Here is a 23,693-nt window from a genome sequence, read left to right on the forward strand (position 1 = left end):
GACATCATAAAAAGTCATAACTCCAGAATAAAGAATGATAAAAACTTGAAAAATCTGGTGTGGCGCACTCACACAACTTTCCTTGCCGTTATGAAAATTGATCAACTGACGCTAGTGTTCCCGCGCATATCAAATCTACTATTCTAAGATCTGAGACAGCTGGTGACAGGACAATAGCGCTGCAGACACACGAAGTCTACTTTCTCTTCATAGTGAATGATTTAATAGAATCAACAGTTGCCAACAGTTTGCAATTGAATAATCTTTTTTTCTCGCATTTCGAGCTTATTTTCAAATTTGGGTGAAAATGTTACTAAACATTGTAGAGATTTTCATGCTGAATTTTTTTCACTTAATTTTTTTTTTTGTTTAAATTGTATCTGAAGCCTGATAATTGGGAATCTAGAATCAAACTTTGCATAAATGGGGCGGAGCTCCTGAAATTTTTACAGATATGGGACTTGTGACAGTTGATAGAGTTCAACAGTGACTATTTTAGGTATGAATTTGATCAAAATCGTTGGAGCTATTTTCGAGAAAATCGCGAAAACCCCTGTTTTTGACAACATTTTCGCCATTTTAGCCGCCATCTTGAATTGCATTTGATCGAAATTATTCGTGTCGGATCCTTATAGGGGAAGGACTTAAGTTCCAAATTTCAAGTCATTCAGTTGATTGGGAGATGAGATATCGTGTACACAGACGCACATTCACTCAACACACACACACACAACACACACACCACACACACACACACACACACACACACCACACACACACACACACACACACACACCACACACACACACACACACACACACACACACACACACACACACACACACATACATACATACACACACACACACCACACACACACACACACACAACACACACACACACACACACACACACACACACACACCACACACACACACACACACACACACATACATACATACACACACACACACCACACACACACACACACACACACACACACACACACACACACACACACAACACACACACAACACACACACACACACACACACCACACACACACACACCACACACACACACACACACACACACACACACACACACACACACACACACACACACACACACACACACACACACACACACACACACACACACACACACACCACACACACACACACACACACCACAACACACACACACACACACACACACACACACACACACACACACACACACATACAGACCAATACCCAAAAACCACTTTTTTGAACTCAAGGGACCTTGAAATGTATAGAAATTGGGGTACCTTAATTTTTTTCGGAAAGCAATACTTTCCTTACCTATGGTAATAGGGCAAGGAAAGTAAAAAACGGGAATAGATCATAAATCCTATTCCAAACAACTTTTGATCGGTAACTTACATCCAAAATCGTCATTTGAAAGTAGTTATTCTGATTAATACTCTTGCAAAATGATTTTTTTTTGTAAAAGTGCACTTTTGTCGGTTAAAATCATGTTTTAGGTTGAAATTTGTAATAACAAACTTTGTAGAATAGTTTATTTTGATTCGATTCACGTTTATCAAAGGTATCTATAATGGATTGTAACCATTCTATGGCAGTTTCAATGCACGCTGGATCCGCCATTTTGAATCGGTCATTATCCGGCCCAGTCGCGAACCCCAAATGCGCATCAAGTGGTTCGGATATCCTGAGGTACCCTAGAACCACAATATTCAGGTCTGTTTCCATCTTCACGAACTGCCCACGAAACTCTGTTTTTGCCATAAGAAGCCCTACTGTAATGAATGATCCCATTGATTAGAGGAATAGTTTATCTAGTTATTGAAGTATCAAATAAGACTGCAGAATCAAAGCACCTTGAAAGGAACTTATTCATCAGATTAAAGAGAAAAAATATTTTCTGTTTTTATCATAAGGTAAACCAACAATTATTATCTAATTCTATCGTATCTTCTTGCAAGAGGACCTAGCTGCATAGCCACCTCTAATACAAGGCCGTATTAGAGGTGGCTATGCTAGATGTTAACACAAGACCATGAGAGTACTGTGAAGAGATTCAAAACTTCTGTCTTGAAACTTTTTCGGCTCCTTAACTTTTCCAACTTCCTGATGAGAGTATCATGCATGTAAAGACTCATCGCAACTTGAGACCGAGTTGGCAGCAGTAAGCAGTAAGCACATCATTGTCACTATCATCTCCTATTTATGTAGTCGGCAGGGGGAGATCCAACTTCATCGAATATTGAACGTGCTTAGCCTAAGCACACGACTGACAGGTGCAACTTGATTGCTGCTTGAAGAGAGAGAGAGAATGAGAGAGAGAGAGAATGAGAGAGTGAGTCAGGGGTAGTGCGAGAGAGAGAGTGAGTCAGGGCTAGTGAGAGAGGGAGAGAGAGAGTGAGAGAGAGAGGAGAAGAGTGAGGAAGGAAGAAAGAGAGAGTGCGAGGGAGTGAGTGTCAGGAAGAGAGAGAGTGTGTATGAGGGAGTTTGAGAGAGAATGATAAAGTTGACACAAGACATCTCAATGTTTCCGTCAACACTGTAAGCTGTTGAATAAGTTCTATTGGAACACATATGAGAAGATTCTATTCCATTAATATTCATTGTTTCAAGACATTGCTTAGGAAAACGAGCATCAATATTCTGATTTCCATCTCATTTCCTTGCCTGAGTTTTGACATAATTGAACTTTTTAAGCTTCGATAGTCAATGATACTAAACAACTTTATTGTTGCTATTGCATTCAGGATCCTCTCATCAATTAGGATCTAAAACTATGTAATAATATTGTGAATGATGATGAATAATTGTAATTGGAATTTCCTATTTGAACAGTATATTAGTTGCTATTTCGTTAAGTATCTTCTTATTAAGTAGGATATTTATCATATGATTGGAATTATTTAATTAGAACTTGTAATCCCGATCTTAACTTATCTTCGACCTGAAATGAAATCTTCTTTATTATACCGTATTGTTCAAGGACTGAAGAGTTTGTTACATCAATGAGGTACATTTGGGAGGTTCTATGGAAGAAATCTGAGAATCTATGAACGAAATCCTTCTCACTATCTCGAGAAAGAGGTTTGTGGATGATGTTGATAATAAATTTCAAAAAATAATTTCAAATACTTCTATCATTCATGTGTTAGATTACTCAGAGCAATCTAGCGTTCCCGATTCTCCATAAGATCAATGTACCGTTCAATTTGATTCATCAAGTGACAAAAACATATTTGTAGAACTTCATAAACTTCATCTGATAATACCTGCAATTGAATTTCAACCCAGTGACCCAAAAAATGGATACTACAAGACGTTATAAATTGCATGTTGGGTTTTGGGTTTTGTTGTATGTGGGTTTTGTTGTATTTTGGGTTTTGTTGTATGTGGGTTATGTTGTATTTTGGGTTTTGTTGTATGTGGGTTTTGTTGTATGTGGGTTTTGTTGTATTTTGGGTTTTGTTGTATGTGGGTTTTGTTGTATTTTGGGTTTTGTTGTATGTGGGTTTTGTTGTATTTTGGGTTTTGTTCTATGTGATAAAAACTTCATTGCATCTTCATCTGTATAATTGAATTGTTTCGAGATAAACAACTAGCCATGAAAAAAGTACTCTCATGTATACACAGGTAGTATCAACCATGGATTATTGAAAAAATGTTTTTCACCCTTTCTCTACTCAGTAGCAGAGGTGATTCCTATTCTTGCTGTAAGTAGTCTGTCTTTGTTTTTAATCTGTCACCCTCTCCCTACTCAATGACATAGCATAGACCTTTCACAGCAAGGATAGAAAAACTAGGAATCGTCACAAACATCCACTACTCGATTGGAGAGACCTCAATGTCTCCAATCATCCCTATCAACCAATTAACGTTTTTCAATCTCCATAAGACTTTCATCACCATTACTACTTATTTCCATCATAATGTCACAATCTTTAACAGAAATTCGAATAAATTATTATAACATCCAAGCAGATACTAGAGTACTCACAGTTATCCTTGCTGTTGATGTCTGCGCCACCTATATCCATGCCGTTGCGCTGCAGCACCTCTAGTATCTCGTGACGCATCGACGTGATCTCTCCCTTGACCTCGTTGATGTCATCCTCGGTGACCGGGTTGTCGTCGGCCTGTCTATGCATCTTGGACACGTAGCGCCACACCAGCGAACGCATAACGGCTGAGTAACGGTAGTCTCTCTCTTTCTCTTCCAACTTCTTGCGCTGAGAAAACGGAAAGAGAGGGAAAACTTGTTAGGAAATTGATTAAAAACACAATATATAATAAATTATTATTGAACGGAAATCCCAATCAAATGCTGTAAATTACCCGAAGACTTCTGCTACTGCAAATATTGACAACAATGTTGTATTTTCTACCGGTGATGCATCAACGATTTGACAACAGTTTATCAAATTATGTCCATAGACTTCATTGATAGATGATTTTCGCTCCATGTATGCTATGTGAAATTTGTTGTATAATTCTGTCTGTTGTGTTGTGTAGATGACTTGTGTTATATTAGTGATATTGAATACAAAACTTTGACGAGTCATATACTGCAGGAATTGGTTGCTTCCTTGTTGCAGTTCTATAATTATAATGAATAAGAAAAGAAAAGAAAGACACGGTGCAGGATTGGGAAAGGATAGAACTATCTGATTTGTCTAATGGAAGACAAGGATAGCGAAACAATGTTAATCAGATGCTTACTCTATAATGCGATTCTCATTATTATAAGTCGAATAATTTGAATGAATTTGACTTATATTATGGTATTTTCATGTTATCTTATATGCCATCTTTCGTTATATCATATTTTCTTATGTTATCTTATTTCATCTTATGTTATCTCATGTTATATTATGTTATCTTTTGTTATCTGGATATTTATTACCTTGGAAGTTACATCGAGAAGAAAGTAATGCTGTTCGATTAAAGTGAAATCTCTTTCCATCTTCAAAACAGAACAATATTATAATTTCAGAATCATCATTGAATACCACCTAATCTTGAATGTTTGGATATCTTCAATCTTAAAAGTTACCTTAAGTGACATCCTTCTCTGCTTGTCCTTCTCTCTGATGCCCAGGATCTTAAAGACCAGTTTTGGTGTGGGGAAAATGTTGAAGGGAGGTGGCAGAGTGGCAGACTCCTCGAAGTAGCTCATCCACAGTTTGGTGCGCGCGAACTTCCATTCGGTGTCTGAGTGTTCCTGGATTACCACAAAAATGCTTATTTGAAAAAATCACGCAAAGTATTTGTTTATCAGGTTGGAATAAAAATGGCTTTTCAGTACGTAACTGTATATTATTTATTCATTCATTCCACACACAATATCTGATATAACAATACAAATGTATAAATAAACATTGTACAAAGGTACATTCTAAGGTTGTTACAACCTTATGGTAATTATCTCAATAGGCCTAGGCCTAGTCTCAAATTAACTCAACTTAGATTAATAAATAACTTCATTAAATTACTCAAATTAAGTCAACTCAAATCGAATTTGACTGAAATTCACTCAAGTTGAAAATCATTCAATAGAATAAATAATCTCAAAACCGATAACATTCTGGAGAGTATTTGATAAAGTGCAGTTTCTACTCTATCTTCAGACCTACATAACAAGGTCTTCATTGATTGTGCAAGATACACTGTCAAGAACCTAATATTCATTGCCAGAAACATCACAAATCATCAGGTGTCATTTATATTGTCTGGTATTCAAACGTGCAAGTAATTCAACTTTTCGTCAATTGTGTTTATTAACTAAAATCATCACAATATTGCCATCCAAAAGCAAAAAATGAACTTCTAGATTACGTTCATCCAATTTTCATATACTAGACAATAATAAGAATTCGCATATCTGAGGAGCTCTTAGGATATCGTTATTTTCAAGTTATTTTAATTATGTTCAATTTTATAATCAACTGAATTATGAACTAGTGATTAAATTTCTCACCTCAATCATGGCGAACGAGTTGGACATCATGGCAATGAGCAGGTTGAGCAGAACGATAACATTGATCACCGAATAGGAGCCGAACATCAGCAGACCCCAGAACCGGGTGTACGTTTTGATGCCCGTTAGATCGAATGTGTCTATGCCCACCATTCCGAAACTGGCCCAAAACAGCGATTGGGTCGCTTCAAATAAGCTGCAAATCGAAGACAAATATTCAAGTTATTTATTTATCCACTAAGAGAAATGATACAACACACTTGTAGTATTATTATTATATATTCTATCCATCAATGATTTTATGTCAATTTTCAAAATATCAAAATCTTTAAATCATCATTCCTAGACCAAAAATCAAATGACGAAGCAGTGTGTGATATCATAACCTCAACTTTTGGACAACATTAACTTTTTATCAAAAATTTTGAAGAGAAATAGTAGAGGCTAAGCCTAGTTTTTCCTTCAATATCATAATTATTATGATTGTAGTATTTTGTACAATAAATAAATGAAATGACATGAATAGTCTACATAATGGCATACATTGAATGATTAATTCATAATAGCATACTCTATTAGAATGATTCGGGATGAAAAGATATTGAAGGCACCAGTTCACGATATCAGAAAGTAGAACAAAAGAACAACTGATTTGATCAAGAATTCTGGTAGAAAGAACTGATAGAGAACTTTATCTTCTCACCATGGAAGAACTAAGAGAGTCGTGTCATAATATTATAAACATTTACAAAGAAATCTTATCAGTTCAAATTCAATCGTTCTTATTCAATATTTTAATAAAATAATTGATGAAATGAATGAGTAATGAGTGATGAGTAATGATTAATGAGTAATTGGCAGTGAGTAATAAATAATGAGAAATAAATAATGACTAATGAGTGATTATTTTCAAGTAGGAGATGAGTAAGCCTACTCACTTTCCAAAAGATCTCCATTTCATGCAAGAATCAGCTTTATTGTCCCAGTCAGGTAGACCTCCCGGAAGAGAATAGCATTTTTGCCTCTCCAGTTCGGCAAAGTACCACAGGAGTTGATTGAGACCTGAAGAAAAATTGAAAGAAAAAACTATGTAATCATGAAGGAATAAAATGTATTTGAACTTATTTTGCTCTGATAGAACAGAGAATAGAGTACAGGAATAGTAAAAGTTGAGTGAGTTGTAGCATAGATAAGAGATAGAGAGGGAATATGAAGATAAAGAAAATATGATAACAGAATACGTCTATCATTTGTCTATGGTTGTAGAGTTCTATGGAGTAAAGAATATAAATAGTCAAGATAAAATTTACAATAAAATAAGCACAAGACATATATTCTCACTTTGAATGTTTAATTTTATATAATTTGTATTCTTACAATATTTTGTTCAATAATAATTTTGAAAAATAATAAATAGAATTTCATCGGTCATTGATAAGATTCAAATTACAGAAGGTACTGAATCCATTGTACAAAATCACTTATCATGATTATTTTTGATGGCGAGATAGGAAAGCACCGAGTTGTGAACTATGCGAGGAATTGGATTGAAATCCACGGAATAAATCTGTTCAATTAGAGAGTACAAATCAGCTTAAAAATGTGAAACACTTGAATGTATCAACTTAAATTGTCGAGATTCTCTCAAATTCAGCAGAGATTCAAATTATTACATGTGCTAATAAAGAGCACTCACTATACTTCAATTTAGGTATCATTATTATATTTCTTTTTATCAGATCACAGAAATCTCGTCATTGAATTTGGTGACATAAACACGATTGACGATGCTCTTTTCTGAGAGAATATTCACAAGAATTATTATCGCACCAGCTCTACGCCAACACTAATCCGATTTGACAGCTTGCCCAGCCATTTTTTACCGCGGTTTTTCAATTTTTTTCATCTCTTCTGACCTCTAAATCCAAGCCCTATCAACACATATTAGCTGGGATAGCTAGCTGAGTATTTTCATTGATATCTATGGCCGGCCGTGTGTTATGATTTGAATGTGTCAACTCCTGTTTTTAGATACCTCTTTTCAACCCCTCTTTCTCTTTCCCTTCTATTTTTTCTTTCTTCTCTTCTCTTTCAAAAATCCCAAATTTCAGGGAGAAATGGTGTGAAAAAAATCTCTACATTTGAAGTGATGGCTTTTGAAAGCTATTTGTACATTTACCAGGCGAAAATAATATTAAGCCAGTATTTCTGTGTTGGAAGTCGCACTGTCCTCATATAAATATACGTTGGTGTGTGGTATTATAAGTCCATTAGGTTCGAGGAATATGATATTAAAGTAGATGTAGTATTAGTGAGTATCCAGAAAGATATAGGCAGAGCTTTTGTAGAGCAGGATGAATATAGCAGTAAAAGAATAATTTTCTATGTAAATGACTGTATCTTTTCTCTGTGGTGTATAGCACGGACATCATATTTATTGCAAAAATTGGTGAGATAAATGAAAATAACAGACTGTCAAGACGAGAATAGGACGTGAAGTGTATAAGACGAGTGTATGTTCTATTAATAATACATTTTAGATGCCTAGAAGACGCAAACTGTTATCATATTATAATTAAGTAGTGCATTATTGTTGATGGTAATATGTTGACTTCACGCTCAAATTCTTAATAGCTATTTGAAATGATTCAATTGTTTCTCGAGTTGGTTTTGAGATGATTCTTCAAATTGAGATAGAGACTGAGATCATAGAAAATTGCTGATAGGAGGAGACAGTTGAAGAATAGGGAGGATGAGAAGGAGAAATAGAAGGGGAAGGAGTAGGAGTAGGAGAAGGAGAAGCAGAAGGTGAAGGAGGAGGAAAATGAGTAGGAGAAGGAGAAGGAGAAGGAGAAGAAGGAGAAGGAGGAGGAGAAGGAGGATGAGAAGGACAGAAGAAGGAAAAGGAGAAAGAGAAGGAGAAAGTAATGGAGAATGAGGGAAAAAAGAGGAAGTTTATAATATAAGTATGAGGGAAGAAGAAGAATGGTAAGAACAGGGAGAGAAATGGGAAACGAACGGAGAGAAAGAAGCAAAAATGAGAGGGAAAAGGAGAGGAATAGATATATTTCATCATAATTTATTGAATAAGGATAAAGAAGAAAAACCAAGATGACAATAGTACTTACCACAAGCGAAAGCGAATAGAACCAGAGAGTAGATGAAGAAGAACTTGACAATGTCGATGACCATTCTACCAAGTGAGATCTGCAGAGGTCCAAGGTGAGGATTTATCGAGAACATGTGTACCAATTTCAGAGCACTGGAACACAATTGAAAACATTCATCACAACATGTTCTGCATTGTTCTGAGAGTTCTACTTGATCAAAACTAGTTTGCTTTCCTTGTGTGTCAGCATAATAATAAGTCTGCATGCAGACGTATGATTTTTCTTCGTCTGTCTGCTGCTGTGTGCATACGCCTTGATGAACTAACAAAATATGGATTATTATAAAAAATAATGAGTTATAAAGATTCATTATCACCTAAATCATGATATAATATATTTCCTTGATGAATGGAATGTATTTGAGATAGATATGATCATTATGAACAAAAGCCAACAATCAATATTGGATCAGATATGCCAAGATAACCACTTGAATCACAGTTTTGAGTACTATAGAATGCGAAGGAAACGGAAAACTGACAACAATGCGTTCCTATCATTTCTACTGACTTTACTACGTGAATTACACTGTGAGCTACTATGAATCCATTCAAATAAAAGCGAAATTCACTCACTGATTCATTCATTTCTGAACAGAACTAGAAATCAACTGGGCCAGCCAGATACGCTCAAACTTGGCAGGTATGTTCAGTTTGCTTCCGCACTGAGAACGGATTTGGGAAGAATTACAAAGATACGTGAAAAGTTTGCGTTTTTCAGCGTTTTATCAGCTATCTCGTGAACTAATTGACCGAAAATGTTTAAATTTGATACAGGATTTCAGCTAGGGTCTAGAAATTTTGTCTTAAGAGGACTTCAAGATAACGCCCAAAATAGATCGTTTTCCAGCGTTTTTCCAGCACTCAACATCATTTCTGCCTTTTTTCAGCTTTTTCAAGTAATAATTGAGAGGAAATATTCAAATATAGTACAAAAGTTCAGCTAGCGTCTGGAAATTTCGTTTCAAGAGAACTCCAGTATACTTCAAAGATATGCTCAGATTCAGCGTTGTCTCAGTGATTGAAGCCTGTTATAGTTCGTGCAAATTTACTTCAGACTTGGAGGAATATGCAGTGCAAGAAATGAAGGGAGATCAGCTAAGTACAGTGATTATTAGAGTCGTAGTTAGAAGCGCAGTTGCCAATTCGTCAGTCGTATGACCGCTCTCAGACAAGAAACTTCGCATGTGTAGCAGGGGCACATGAACAGTCACTAGAAGTTTGAGATCGCTGTCCGCTCAAAACGGTAACATCGCGCCTCTGTATCCCTCACCTGTATGCTTTCTCTGCTGCGCATGTCCATCCCAAGTCCGAAGTAAATTTCCACGCACTATAGTCTGACGGATGGGGGCAAGCTCAAATGAAGAATGCAGGCGTGCTAAGCGAGCCTGCCGTTCTTATTTCTGGTTGACTCAACTGGAGGTCCAGTGAAGTCAGCTAGACAACAGATAAGGCGAGAGAAGCGAATTTGCTCGCTAGTTAAATATAAAGAAGATTATTTATAATAAGATCGTTTTGTTCAATATAAATAAGACTTGTCTCTTACCTCAAAATATTTCCAGCAGCAAACATTCCTTCAGACATGAGTTGCGGATCGAAGGGGTCCCACTGTTCCCTCGGAATGTAAGCGGTGGCCGGATCATTGGCTATTTGCTGCCTCTGTTGCACATATGCCCAGCCGCGCAGTATTATCACTAGCACGTAGAACATGTTGCGCGTGAAGTCGATAAAGTTCCACATGTTACGCAGGTACTCCCTGATGCCTTCCACGTAGATCTCCATTGTTTCTTCCCAGATAAAACCTGCGACAAACGGAGAAGTATGAGAAAAAGATTATAATAATTAAAGTACACGATGAAAATTTAAATTACGTCTATTGTCGACTAGCTCTCAAATTAAATCAAATTCGTGAACGTCCTACCCATACGTGTTCAAGCCAATTCTTCCCTTTATTATATTATGGATTGTTTTATTCATTGGATCAAGTCTGTGAAAACATCAGAGGTTTGCAAAATAGTATGAGGAAAGAGTATAATAATAAGGTCCACATTTCAGTGAATTACGATTGTTGTTGGTTGTTTATTCCTATATAGAATCTGTGAAAACATTAAAAGTAAGGTTTAAGAAAGTGAATACAGTTTCTCATTCGATAGTTCTCTCGAATTCTCCGTGGGGTACTCAAAATAATTGATAGTCTAATTCTCCATGATCTTTTAGAGACTGTGATCGCCAACGTGGTTTCAAAACTCACAAATTCAGATTCGGTTATCGATTTCAATGATAACTTGAACTCACCTAATACGTAGAGCACGACAATAACCTCCAGAAACGAAGGTCCATTACCGCGCTGACTCAGCAGATCTTCTTCCAGCTGTTTTTTCATAGATTCCGTGCCGAATAGTTGGACCGCCACCACCTCAGCTCTTTGTGATACCAGGATCAGAATAACTAAGAAACGGACAAAAAATCAAACGGATGAAGAATCAAATTGGACTACTTAACTGAATAAAGGATTGTAATACGCTCACTGAGGGCTGAAATATCGGGTACATTAAGCTCTCCATAACATATCCTGAGAATCTCCAATTCTCCATATTATGAGAAAAAAGAACATCAGTTCATCATGAACTCATTCATTATTACGTCCATTTGTCCATACAATACGATTGATGAGTAATAATTGAGAGCACTCGAGATTAACTGATAAGAGCTGGAAACTTCATGAGGGACTTTCGCATGAGTTTCTGTTCTATAGTGAAATGAAAATGAAAAGAATGTAGAATTCGAACTCATCCATTCTTAGAATTACAATACAAATAATGAATGAGAGTACAACCATAGAGAACAATAACGTAAGTAGATATCCCATGGTATAGGGCGTTTATTTTGCAACTTTTACCGTTACCTCAAGTCGATTACTGTCGATTATTGTGGATTTTTACTGTTTTGTTGGGGTGAGAGTGTATGAACGGCACTGTATGTGAGACTACGAGCATCACACAGCTTCACGGGAAAGGAGTACATGGATTAACGACTTGAGATAACAGTAAAAGTTGTGACAAAAAAGTCCTATACCATGGGATATCTACTTACGCTATTGTTTCTCTAAGGTACTACTCACATAAGAAGAACAGACAAAAGCTGGCGTGAATGAGGAACTTTTCCAAGGGGCGTTATGAAGGTCTTTCACTTTATATTTTGTTTTTCAGTGTAATAATTGATTCTAATAATAAATGGAATATAAAATTTAAACTCATTCATCCCTAGAATTTCAATAGGATTGAAGAGTAATGATCGAGGGAATTCACAAAGAATAACAGGTAAGAGCTAGCATGTAAGAAAAACCTAATGAAGGGCTTCCCATAAGTTTTTGTTCTACAATAAGATAATCAATAATTTAAAACAATAAAATATATGATTGAATAAGAATGAATAAGGATAATGATTGAGACTACTACTCACACAAGAAGAACAGATAAGAGCTGGCGTGAATGAGGAATTTCATGAAAGGCTTGCGCATAAGTTTGCCGGTGTGTGTATTGGGAGCTATCATGTAGAGAACACAGTAGGCTGGGAATAGGACAGCCACTTGCACGATTTCAGCCAACTTCTGCAGCAGCGGTTTGCGGCGGAAACCGGGGCAGTCCGTCGTACCAGATTGCGGCCAATAGTTGCTGGATGTTCGGGTGGGCTACGAACTGAAAAATTATGAAAATTGGAAAAATGATCTTCTATTTCACTGTAATTCTATAAAGTACACAAACATATAGCAAGAACACAAACATGATAATATAAAACTCCTCAAATAATTGACCGAGCTAAGTGAGGTCTAAGATTCAAGTCGACGGTTTTGCATTTCTTTTCATATTTATATGTTCATATTTTTGTTTATATTCATGTTTCGCATTTACAGAGAAACGCAGCAGTAGATTTTAATGAAATTTGACAGGTATGTTCCTTTTTGAATTTCGCGTCGACGTATACATACGGTTTTTTGAAATTTTGCATTCAAAGGATAATACCACAGAATTAATAATAGCACAAATTTTAATTTGTTAATAAAATTAATTAATAATAATAATAATTAAATTTAATTAATTATAAATTTTAATTAATTAATAATAGCATTATAGGAGATTTCTCTGATAATAAAAAAGGAAAAGGAGCCTCTTTTGAACGCCAATATTACCGTAAAAACCAGACTCTAGAATTATTCATCATGAATCAGCTGTCTAGTGGACTTTAATACTACCCGTTCAAAAACATCGAACATCTTGAAAATGTATCTTCCCATCAACGTTGGTAGACAGTTAGTTGTCTACTAACTTTGTCTTTCCATAAGTTTGGAGTTATTGATAGAAAACATTTTTTTTCACATTTTTCTTTTTTAATCTGTTGAATGAAATTGCAACAAATATTATTGAAAAGAAATTGGTTTCTAAAATCATTAAATGTGAGAAATGAAGCTTGTAGGGAATCGGCATTATGGTAGTTTATTTTGTTAATTTCAACACACCGATTTTTCGCCAACACAGAATTTTCTCTGATGGGCTGATTGGATTGGCGTATCGACGGCAGCCAGACCTGATAACAGCGCTCACACTCACATTCCGGCACGACACGTCTCGGTACGATATGACAGAAAGCTCTATGCTTATTTAGGATTTTTTTCTAGACATTTTGAATTGATAAAATTATTTATTAATTTTTGAGAAAACATAAGAACAGGTCAATGTAACTTACTGAGCGCGAGGTCTACTGTTCACAGAACTACTAGTAAAATGTAAAGCAAAGCTATTGTAATAGGAAGTTAGCATTTCGAATGTATCCACTTCATTTCTTTTATGAGGAATATGATAATAATATAATTAAGATAGAAGCACGTCAGGATAGTCGAGTTACTCGCGTCATGTCACGTCACACGCATGATAGGTTAGCCACCATAATGCGCCATAGGCTGGCCACAAACACACTTAAACACAGTTTGATACGACTGTCAAATAAATCTATCCTATTCACCTGTACACCGGTTTTTCGTCTGCAGATTTACAGTACGTCGAAGCCACAGCCAAGTTCAGTTTTTCGACTGTACAGACGTATCGGACATGTGAAAAGTATGTTGGTGGCCACCCACTACTTATTTAGAACCAGCATTCAACTCCAAAATTTGCCATAGATTGATTAATATTAGCTTTTAGTATTCTATTTGAAGTTACTCACTTTTTTCTGCTTGTATTTGATCGCTTGCTCGAGTCGTGTGAGTTTCATGTGTTCATCGTCATCCACAGTCGGATTATCGGGGTCGTGATTCAGAATAATCGCCAACTCCTGAGAGCTACGTGATTGGTCCAGCAGGTCAACGGCGAATTTCTGGCATTGGCGTCTCAATTCCTGTCACAAATTTATAAGAATTCAGTTGAAAATCATTGTAATAATCAAGTAGAGAAGCTGAATTTAAATAAAAATTAGAATTAAAATTTGAATTAACACAATACAAAATACAACACGTGTTTTTGGTCTATTTCAAAATGTTTCATCTACAACTAAACAAAACTCAATTTTGAATACCACATCGTAAGTAGGTTATGAACTAGGTAAAACTCCATATCTCATTTGAACTTGAAATGACTGGAAGTCGTTTCAAATCGAGGTATTCGTGGAATTGAGGTAAATATTCCAAGTTACGACATTGAGGATTGAGTCTCATGTATGATTGCGTTCAGAGGTACCTATGAACTAATAATAAATAATAATCTTCAGAACTGAGGTTTGTCATATCAAGGTATTTCCGAATTGAAATAGAACAATGGATTAATATATAATAAGATAGATTAATGGATAAATAGGATTAATGCCGTTAATTGAGAAGTAGCTCTAAAACATCTCTGACAACTATTCTCAAGAGAGGAAGTGTTGTGTCAATTATTGAGACAGTACTGTTTTGAAATGTATAATTATTTAATAAGTTATGTTAGTAAAGAGTTGTTGAGTTTGGTGCTGGTTAATGATAAGTCATGTTTAATAGTATATGAGTGGTTTATAATTTGTGTTCATTATTCACTGAGTGTTCTAATCATTTGGATTGGATAAGAGACGAATACTGTTGGAAGGATAACCTCTTATTGGCTAGCTCCAGTAGTTTGTATGCGTTCAACCCCAACTCAATATACAACAATAGAAGATTGAGTTCTCCAGTATAATGGAGCTATTTCATGCATCTCTAGTTCTCATGCAATTCCGTTTCTTACAACCGCAAAAACTAGCATGCAGGAAAATTGATATAGAATATTGCATCCATATTTCTTACACTTCTTCCGTTTTCATCACTCGTATTTCCTTCGATTTCCATCCCTTACGACCAATCGTGGTTTTCCAAGTTGTATTCCTCAAAAGATCAAGAGAAGATGTGGAAATTGATATCTTTTATTGCAAATTAGTTGCACTGTTTAAGGCTTATTATAATAAATTATACTCAAATACAGTTCTAGCTACTGTGATTTTGTTCAATCACAACTACACATTCTATAGAAAATGCAAAACTCAAAAACTCAAAAATGAAAAAAAATCAAGTATGGTTGAAAAATGGTTCAACACACAAGTTCATTTGAATAAAATTGAAGTTAATTGTTCAAGAAAAGTAGTAAGTATTTTGAGATTTTGGAGTTTTGGTCAATTTTGGAGTTTTGATTGTCATTGTGAATATTCCATAATAATTCCTACTTCTTATTCTCATGTGATATCCTAATTGATTCATGTTCAAAAACATTACAATAGACAGTAAAAGAGTTTTAAATGATTTTGAGAGAATCTCTATGAATTAAAGCTCCTCATACTATACTCGCTTTTCACGTTTTAAGTCTTTCTCGATTTGAGTCTTGAGCCAAATTGTATTTTATTTATACTTTCTTGGTAAGGGCTACTCGTATTTATGTAAAAATTGGAAAATCAAATTACCTTTTTCAACTTAATTCTATTCATCACAACATGTTTTGAGGTGAAATGTATTTTTCAAGTGATACACTCTCTTTTATTTCGAGTCTCACATGAAAATGAGACTCAAAACATGAAGTGAGAAATAAAATAAAGTTGAAAAAAGCGTTCTTTGATTTTTCAATTTTTACATTGTATTATACATTATATTTCTGGCTGCTTTATTCCCAAATTTCTACGTACCCTTATGTGATATTTTGATTACAATGTTCAAAAGTATTGTAATACATATTGGAGGATTTTTTGAAATTTCAACTACTAAATCTCATCATTGACCTCGCTCCTCACGTTATAAATTTGAGAATTTGAAACAAATTATTGAGAATTTCCATGAACTGAAACTCTTTACTTACATGCTTTCCACGTTATAAATTTGAAAGTTTTGAACAAAATTTTCCAGAACTTCATCTACCAAAACTCACCATGTACTCGCTTTTGACTTCCTGCTCAGTGAAGGCCAAATTTCTGAGATCCCAGGATAGTTGGAAAGCTGTGAGGATGGGATCGTTGCTGGAAAGAGCAATCAGAGAAGGAGAGGCCAATGCCCTGTATTCATTCACACGAGACATGGAATGACGAAGGGAATCCTCATTGGAATCTCTGATGCATACGTCACAGCCACACCTGCAATTAGAAGGATATCGAATTAAATACACGTAAGTGTATGTTTGAGTGTAAGTGTAAATTTACGTGAGTGAACTCTCCTAGTATTAAACTTAAACATGGTTATAAATACAAATACTTCGGGAAATAAACTACTCAGATGAAGTATCGCTCCTGTAGGATTGACATTATCCACGGAAATGGAGGTCCTATTTGATTTTAGAAACTTCTAGAACGATAAGGTTCCAGATACTGTTTCTGGTGAGATATTTTGATATTTATCCATAATAAAAGCAAAAGAATATTGTATAAAAATATCACGAATTTAATAGTAAGCTTCAAATATGTTCCAACACTTAATAAAAACAATATAACAACATTTAGTACTCTTTATTACAAACTTTGAATTATTTTGAAGATTAGTTTCGACTATAGGTCATTTTCAAGTTAAAATGACATTTTAACTTGAAAATGACCTATGGCCGAAACTAGTCGTTAAAATATTTTGTATTGTTTTTATTAATTTGAATAAAGTAGCAGATATAAGTGAAGTAATTTTATGTTTCAACACCTATGGTGTAATCTTCATTCTGACAATTTAAAACTTAAAACTTACTCCTGTATGAAATTATTCACGAAAATGACGGACCTATTCCATTGAACTTCAGAATCTTCTAGAAGAACAATAAGGTTCCTCGATATTGTATAGAATTGAAATACAAAATATTGTATACATAACAGTAGTAGGCTACAGCATCTTCTCTAGGAATCTTCTAGAAGAAAAACAGTACTGGTTTCCCATTCGTAGTAACTGTTCTGCTCCACAAAATGGCCGGTGTCTGAAATAGATTATTAGTCAATAGGGAAAAAGCGTTTTGGAAATGAGGAATATGTTGGAACAAAAGTCGACTTGAATGTGATTGACGGATAGCTGTTTATCGTGTACCCTTGATAAAATACATATACTTTCATTTAAACCCTATTATTTCTACTTTCATTTTTATAGTAGATAGGAGTTGATAAAATTGACATTCGCTAAAAAAATTGCAGTGTCGTGCACAATGAGCAGTAGATTGTGACAGTCCTATTTTTTGCTTTTTTGGGTGGAAATAGACCTTGAATGTCCTTTTTACCTATCAATACAGCATATTACAGTTGACTCACTCCGAATGGGGGAATAGAGAATCACAGAATAGATCTTGAATAACAAATTGAGAAGAGAGGATAGGAGGAAAATGAATGAGAGTTCAAAAAATGCTAAAATTGTTGATATATTGTTATTCATAAAATTGTTAAGATTGTAAAGTATATTTGGAAGATACTGAGAGTAACACTGTAAAACCTGACATCATAAACTATAAAAAAATAGCACAATACCAAGTACCAAATATACCAAAAATAGGTTACTAAAAATCATTTGGCCCACTCAGAATGAAAGAGTAAAAATGTGGATCTCTGAATTAATCATGAATCAAAAATAAAAAAATGAAAAGAGAGCTATAGGATCAATGATAATTTAAAACTGCTAAGGTTCTTAATAATTATGTTTGAAAAATAATTGTAATACCTGACGTCATGAGGCATAGGTAGAGTAGCCCCTCGGTCCAACAAAATCTTGAGTATCTCGTAATTGTTCTTATGAGCAGCCAACATCAGTGGCGTGATGTCAGGCGTGAATGTCGCTGTGATCTTGTCAGCTCTTTCCCAACTCTGTGACATTGCAAATTGTTCAAATTTAACCATAATAAATCAATTTGAATCACATACAGAATAAGTACATCCACTAGTTAACACAATTCCAATAAATATTTGAACAACAGTTCAATCCTTGGAGTTGGGTGGAGAAACGACCTGATTGGAGAAATCAAGTTTTGAATTTATTGAGTTTTTGTAATACTTACACACGATTGCACAAAGGTCCGTCAACTTCTAATCCTGATTTAATGCCACGATAACGAATTAGAGAAGCATTCTTCTCGGAAAAACTCCTCTGATTGGTTCTCGTAGATTTTAAGCATGGTTAAAATTTGACTGGCTTTAGTGCAACCGAGCTAGTGTGTATGTTCCCATTATTTCGTCTGAACACAAAATCTGTCAAGTATTTGAATGTAATTCATCTTTTTATTACTATCGTATTTCATAAAACTTTTAAAGTGAAAAAACACTAACATTCTTTGATGTGGCCACCTTTTAATTTCGTGCTGCTTACAATATACTCCCATTCATACTAATCTAGAATACAGGACTACCTGATATTAATGTATTTTGGAAATTAAAATTAAAATTGTTACTTTCTGTTGCACTTCTTGCCACACTGACGGAAAAGATTTAGCCTATTTCGGACTATGTGTTATCTGAATTTGGGAGAGGAATAGCTCAAGTTATCTTACTTATCCTCTCCCTATCATTTTGATTATGTAATTATTGTATAAATGAATAGAAGAATAAAGTAACAGTTTGTTAAGAAAGTGATAAAGTACAGTTACGAAAAGACATGAATAAAGTGAAGTAAAATGAAGAATATTATGTGAAGAAGTGAATTTACGAAAATACAACCAGGATTTTTTACACAGTATATATAGGAGGTCCTGACTCAACTAATGGGATACCTTCTTATTCTATCTTTTCTCTATGGCTGTGCCACAGATTCGAGCCTGTTTATATAGTCTATACTTACATAGGGATCCCCCTCTTTGTGTATGATCTCCTCGTGTTCTAGTAGCAGCTCCACGGCCTCCACGAACTCAGCGTTGATGGCATGCAGGAGTGCATCCTTGGTGTCGATTCCCATCACCACTAGCAACTCAACCATCTCCAGGTTTTCCCCATCTATGGCCAGGTTCAGAGCACCTCGACCCAGGCTGTCCACGCAGTTGATGTTGATGTCTCGGCGGCGGTGCGAGCGCTGAATCATTCTGAAAAATGTACAACAAATATTGAACAAGTAATTATTTACTTGAACTACAGAATGATCGGAAAGTTGCGCACATCAATAAGCGTATGATAAGGTAAGGAAGAAGTGAAATGTATTTTACAAACTTCATTTATTATCAGTTTATATACTGAAATTATTTGAATTTTTACAACAAATGCTCAAAATGGCTGCCTTTTCAGTATTTTTCATGCATGATTTCGGTTTATAAAGTTTGATGCTACAATTTTTCAGCACGTGTACATTGATGTTGTTATGTTCATCTTCAGTTCTGTTCATCCAGTATGTGTGTGGCCTGTTCTTATAAACTCTTCTTTTAAAGTAATCTCACGACAATTGAAAGAATTTAGCTCAGTTTACCCTACTTTTACCCCAGTTTCAGTTGCAACTCGTTGCTTTTGAGAAAACGACATGCTTACTAAGCAGTAAACTTATTAGGACTACAGACCTAATGTAGGTAGCTAGTATCCAGTTCAAAGACCTATATATTTTGTAGCAGGTACTACATGAGGTCCTATCTTGAATAAGCCAGCATAAGTAATTCATAGAAACTAATACCATAGAAAAACCATAGCATAACCTTACGATATTGTTCCTCTATGCTAATACTTACAGGAAGGTTCATTAAGAAACATGTGCGCGACTTTTCGATCTCTGTGTAATGAAGAAAAGAAGTGGCTTATACACGAACGGGGTAGGAAATCCACGAATGACGTATCATCACGTCTGAACTACTGGACTGACTAACTTGTAATTTCGTACATATATTCTCAATTCATCGAGGATGTTCATAGGCCTATTTCAAATCATCTTAAATCAAATCAAATCAAATCAAATCAAAATTGTTTATTGTCATTACAAAACAAATTGTATAACAAGGTCAGGTACATTTACAATTTATAACATTCTTCATTCATCAATACATGAATAAGTATGGTAACGTTTTGTAACACTAACAATAATAATAGTAATAACAAATCAACAATATAAAAACAGGACAACAACAATAATATTCTATATGTCTATAGATGTGTTATCAAGTGTCAAACATTCTACAAACTCATTAACACTATAAACAGATTTCAGTAGATTTCAGTAGGCGAGATTTTCAGTTTGTTAAGTTTTTGATAAGACCCTTGTGGAGCACGGGCTACCTGCTGTTTATATAATAAATGGGAATAGTTATTTGTGCAACTAGTGCGCAAAGTGACAGTTTGCTGCACCGAAAGAAACGTTTACGCCCGAGCCGTAGGCGAGGGCGGAATGGTTTCTTGAGTGCAGCAGAGGAACTTTGCGCACGTATTTCACATTAAGTTTTTCCTACAGTTACCATTGAATATGAAAAGTGGGTAATTATGGGTAAAATTGCCTGAAATCCATCAAATGTTTTTCTGTGTAATTTTATTATTGATAAAAACCTTAATCCTAAAATCCTAAAGTCCTCGTTGTCCTTGGTTATAATATATAATGTAATAATTAGCGCGTTGTGCTTGGTTGCACCTCTGCTCACTATAGCAGTCCAGTCACTGTTACCAACTTCATTTTGATTTTGCTGCACTGTTGCTCCATATAACCTACCAAGTATTTTGCGTTGCCATGTTGCAAATCTGGAGTGCAGAAAAATTTTTTCCTACAGTTACGTTGAAAAGTGGCCATTGCTGCACTGATTACAGAACGCAAAGAATCACTTTTCCGCTCTAGTGCGGGAAAAATTTTTCTGCACTCCAGATTTGCAACATGGCAACGCAAAATACTTAGTAGGTTATATGGAGCAACAGTGCAGCAAAATCAAAATGAAGTTGGTAACAGTGACTGCTGTGGCTGCTATAGTGAGCAGACGTGCAACCAAGCACAACGCGCTAATTATTATTCATTATATATTATAACCAAGGACAACGAGGACTTTAGGATTTTAGGATTAAGGTTTTTATCAATAATAAAATTACACAGAAAAACATTTGATGCATTTCAGGCAATTTTACCCATAATTACCCACTTATCATATTCAATGGTAACTGTAGGAAAAACTTAATGTGAAATACGTGCGCAAAGTTCCTCTGCTGCACTCAAGAAACCATTCCGCCCTCGCCTACGGCTCGGGCGTAAACGTTTCTTTCGGTGCAGCAAACTGACACTTTGCGCACTAGTTACACAAATAACTATTCCCGCACTAGAGCGGAAAAGTGATTCTTTGCGTTCTGTAATCAGTGCAGCAATGGCCACTTTTCAACGTAACTGTAGGAAAAATATATATATAAAAGGAATACCGTAATATATATAAAAGGAAAAAATTGTCTTATACACGTAGGTACAAGATAGGAATTTAACGAATGACGCAATAGTCTGAACTACTGGACTGATTAGCTTGAAATTTCGCATATAGATTCTTTATTCACCAAGGATGGTTATATGAATATTATGAATTCTTCATGATTTCAGTTGGTCAAGTTCTCAGTTCGTCAAGTTTTTAATTAGAGCTTTGCGGAACACGTGTTACCTGCTAGCTGTAGGATAAAGTCGTAGATAATAACTCAGGAGGTATTGTTATCCATTGGGGAAGGTGTTATTCATTATTATTCTTATATAAGAGGTATTATTATTCAAATTGAGGGGCTCATAAGGAATACTGACAGTATTCCTTATTCAGTAGAGTTGAACTAGGCACAGAAAGTTCAGGGTGTCTGAATTTTCTTTGCAACCAAAACACGGCAAAAACAATGACAAAACATTAACTTCATTCGAATAGCCCTAGGTCGACAATGAAGCACCAAATAAACATTACAGAATTACAGTGACCTTTTCAGACCATCCCTTCCAGCTAACGAAAAAAGTTTACAGCATTTTCCTCAAAAATGAAATTCTCAGCTTTGAAGCTATAATATTATACTTTCAGCTCCACGATGAAAAAATGAATGAAATAATTTGTTAATGAGTTAGTAACTGAAGCATTTTTAGGAATAAATGAATGGAATGATGATATTTTTATATTGTGAATAAGGGTATGAAGGAGGCCCACACAGGATTACCTTAAGGGTTTCATTTAGACTGATATACAATGTATTATGCATGCGAAGGTGTTTGCTACACCAGTTAAGAGTGTTTTTTTGCAATATTTTATACAATAAATTAATAAATAAATGTTTAATTTCAAAAAAAACTAGAACTACAACATCAATTACACAAACTATTAGATAAATCACAATTAGATATAATAGTTGATTACAAAAAATTCTTATAATGTAACTTCTACTTGTTTAGTTTTTTCTGTGTGGAAATTGACCTACTCCACTATGGCTTACCATATTCTAGAGTAGGTTTTGTTTGTTTTTCTTTGTACGGATTATTAATAAGTAAGTGTTTAATAAGTCATTAGGTGGTTAGTTGTTGTTTGAAATAATGTTTCCTATGTTCTGTCTTCCTTCTAGGATGATTAATCTGTTTGAAGTTTGCAGGAAATAGATTATAAAATTTTAGTGCTAAATGATTGAAATGTCTCTGGTATAGTGCCTTCCTTGCAACATTGGTGGTGAGAAGATTCCTGTATCTGGTGTTGTGGTTGTGGTTTCTGGTTTGAAATGTTGTTGGGTTGAAATATTTCTGCAAATTTTATCCCACTCAGTATAGAATATTCGTTTCGGTGACATGTTATTTAATTCTCATTGAACAAGTTTTTGATATTATATGCTTCTATTCTTAATGTAACTAGGAACTGCAAAAAATAATAATATCTCACTAATAACCATACTATTCTTCCATGCACATAAAAATGAATCACTCAAATGAAGAATTTATTAATGAACGTATTATGAAATATGTGAATAGAATCCGTCAAACTCCTTTAATACCGTAAAGAACTTATTCAATACCCTAGCTCCGTATATTATTGATTTACTTTCACATTCGTGGATTGAAGCTATTATTTTTCGACTCTATCACACAATACCTATTTGATGATGTGTACTTATTTCATGACGTGAGCCTACTAATTCGAATATT

General features: G+C 35.0%; 1 protein-coding gene across 1 annotated transcript in view; it reads right to left on the reverse strand.

Annotated features, from left to right (window-relative positions):
• LOC111051569 (transient-receptor-potential-like protein) overlaps positions 1-23,693 on the reverse strand; it is a 38,830-nt gene that overhangs the window by 10,818 nt on the left and 4,319 nt on the right. Inside the window, 13 exon segments of the mRNA XM_039438859.1 lie at positions 4,024-4,255; positions 5,080-5,247; positions 6,004-6,199; positions 6,942-7,065; positions 9,132-9,265; positions 10,719-10,974; positions 11,468-11,620; positions 12,635-12,812; positions 12,814-12,870; positions 14,393-14,563; positions 16,585-16,786; positions 18,333-18,475; positions 19,443-19,680. Coding sequence (XP_039294793.1) covers positions 4,024-4,255; positions 5,080-5,247; positions 6,004-6,199; positions 6,942-7,065; positions 9,132-9,265; positions 10,719-10,974; positions 11,468-11,620; positions 12,635-12,812; positions 12,814-12,870; positions 14,393-14,563; positions 16,585-16,786; positions 18,333-18,475; positions 19,443-19,680 — 2,252 coding nt within the window.

This window comes from Nilaparvata lugens, chromosome 12, assembly GCF_014356525.2.
Source record: "Nilaparvata lugens isolate BPH chromosome 12, ASM1435652v1, whole genome shotgun sequence".
NCBI classification, from domain to species: Eukaryota; Metazoa; Arthropoda; class Insecta; order Hemiptera; family Delphacidae; genus Nilaparvata; species Nilaparvata lugens.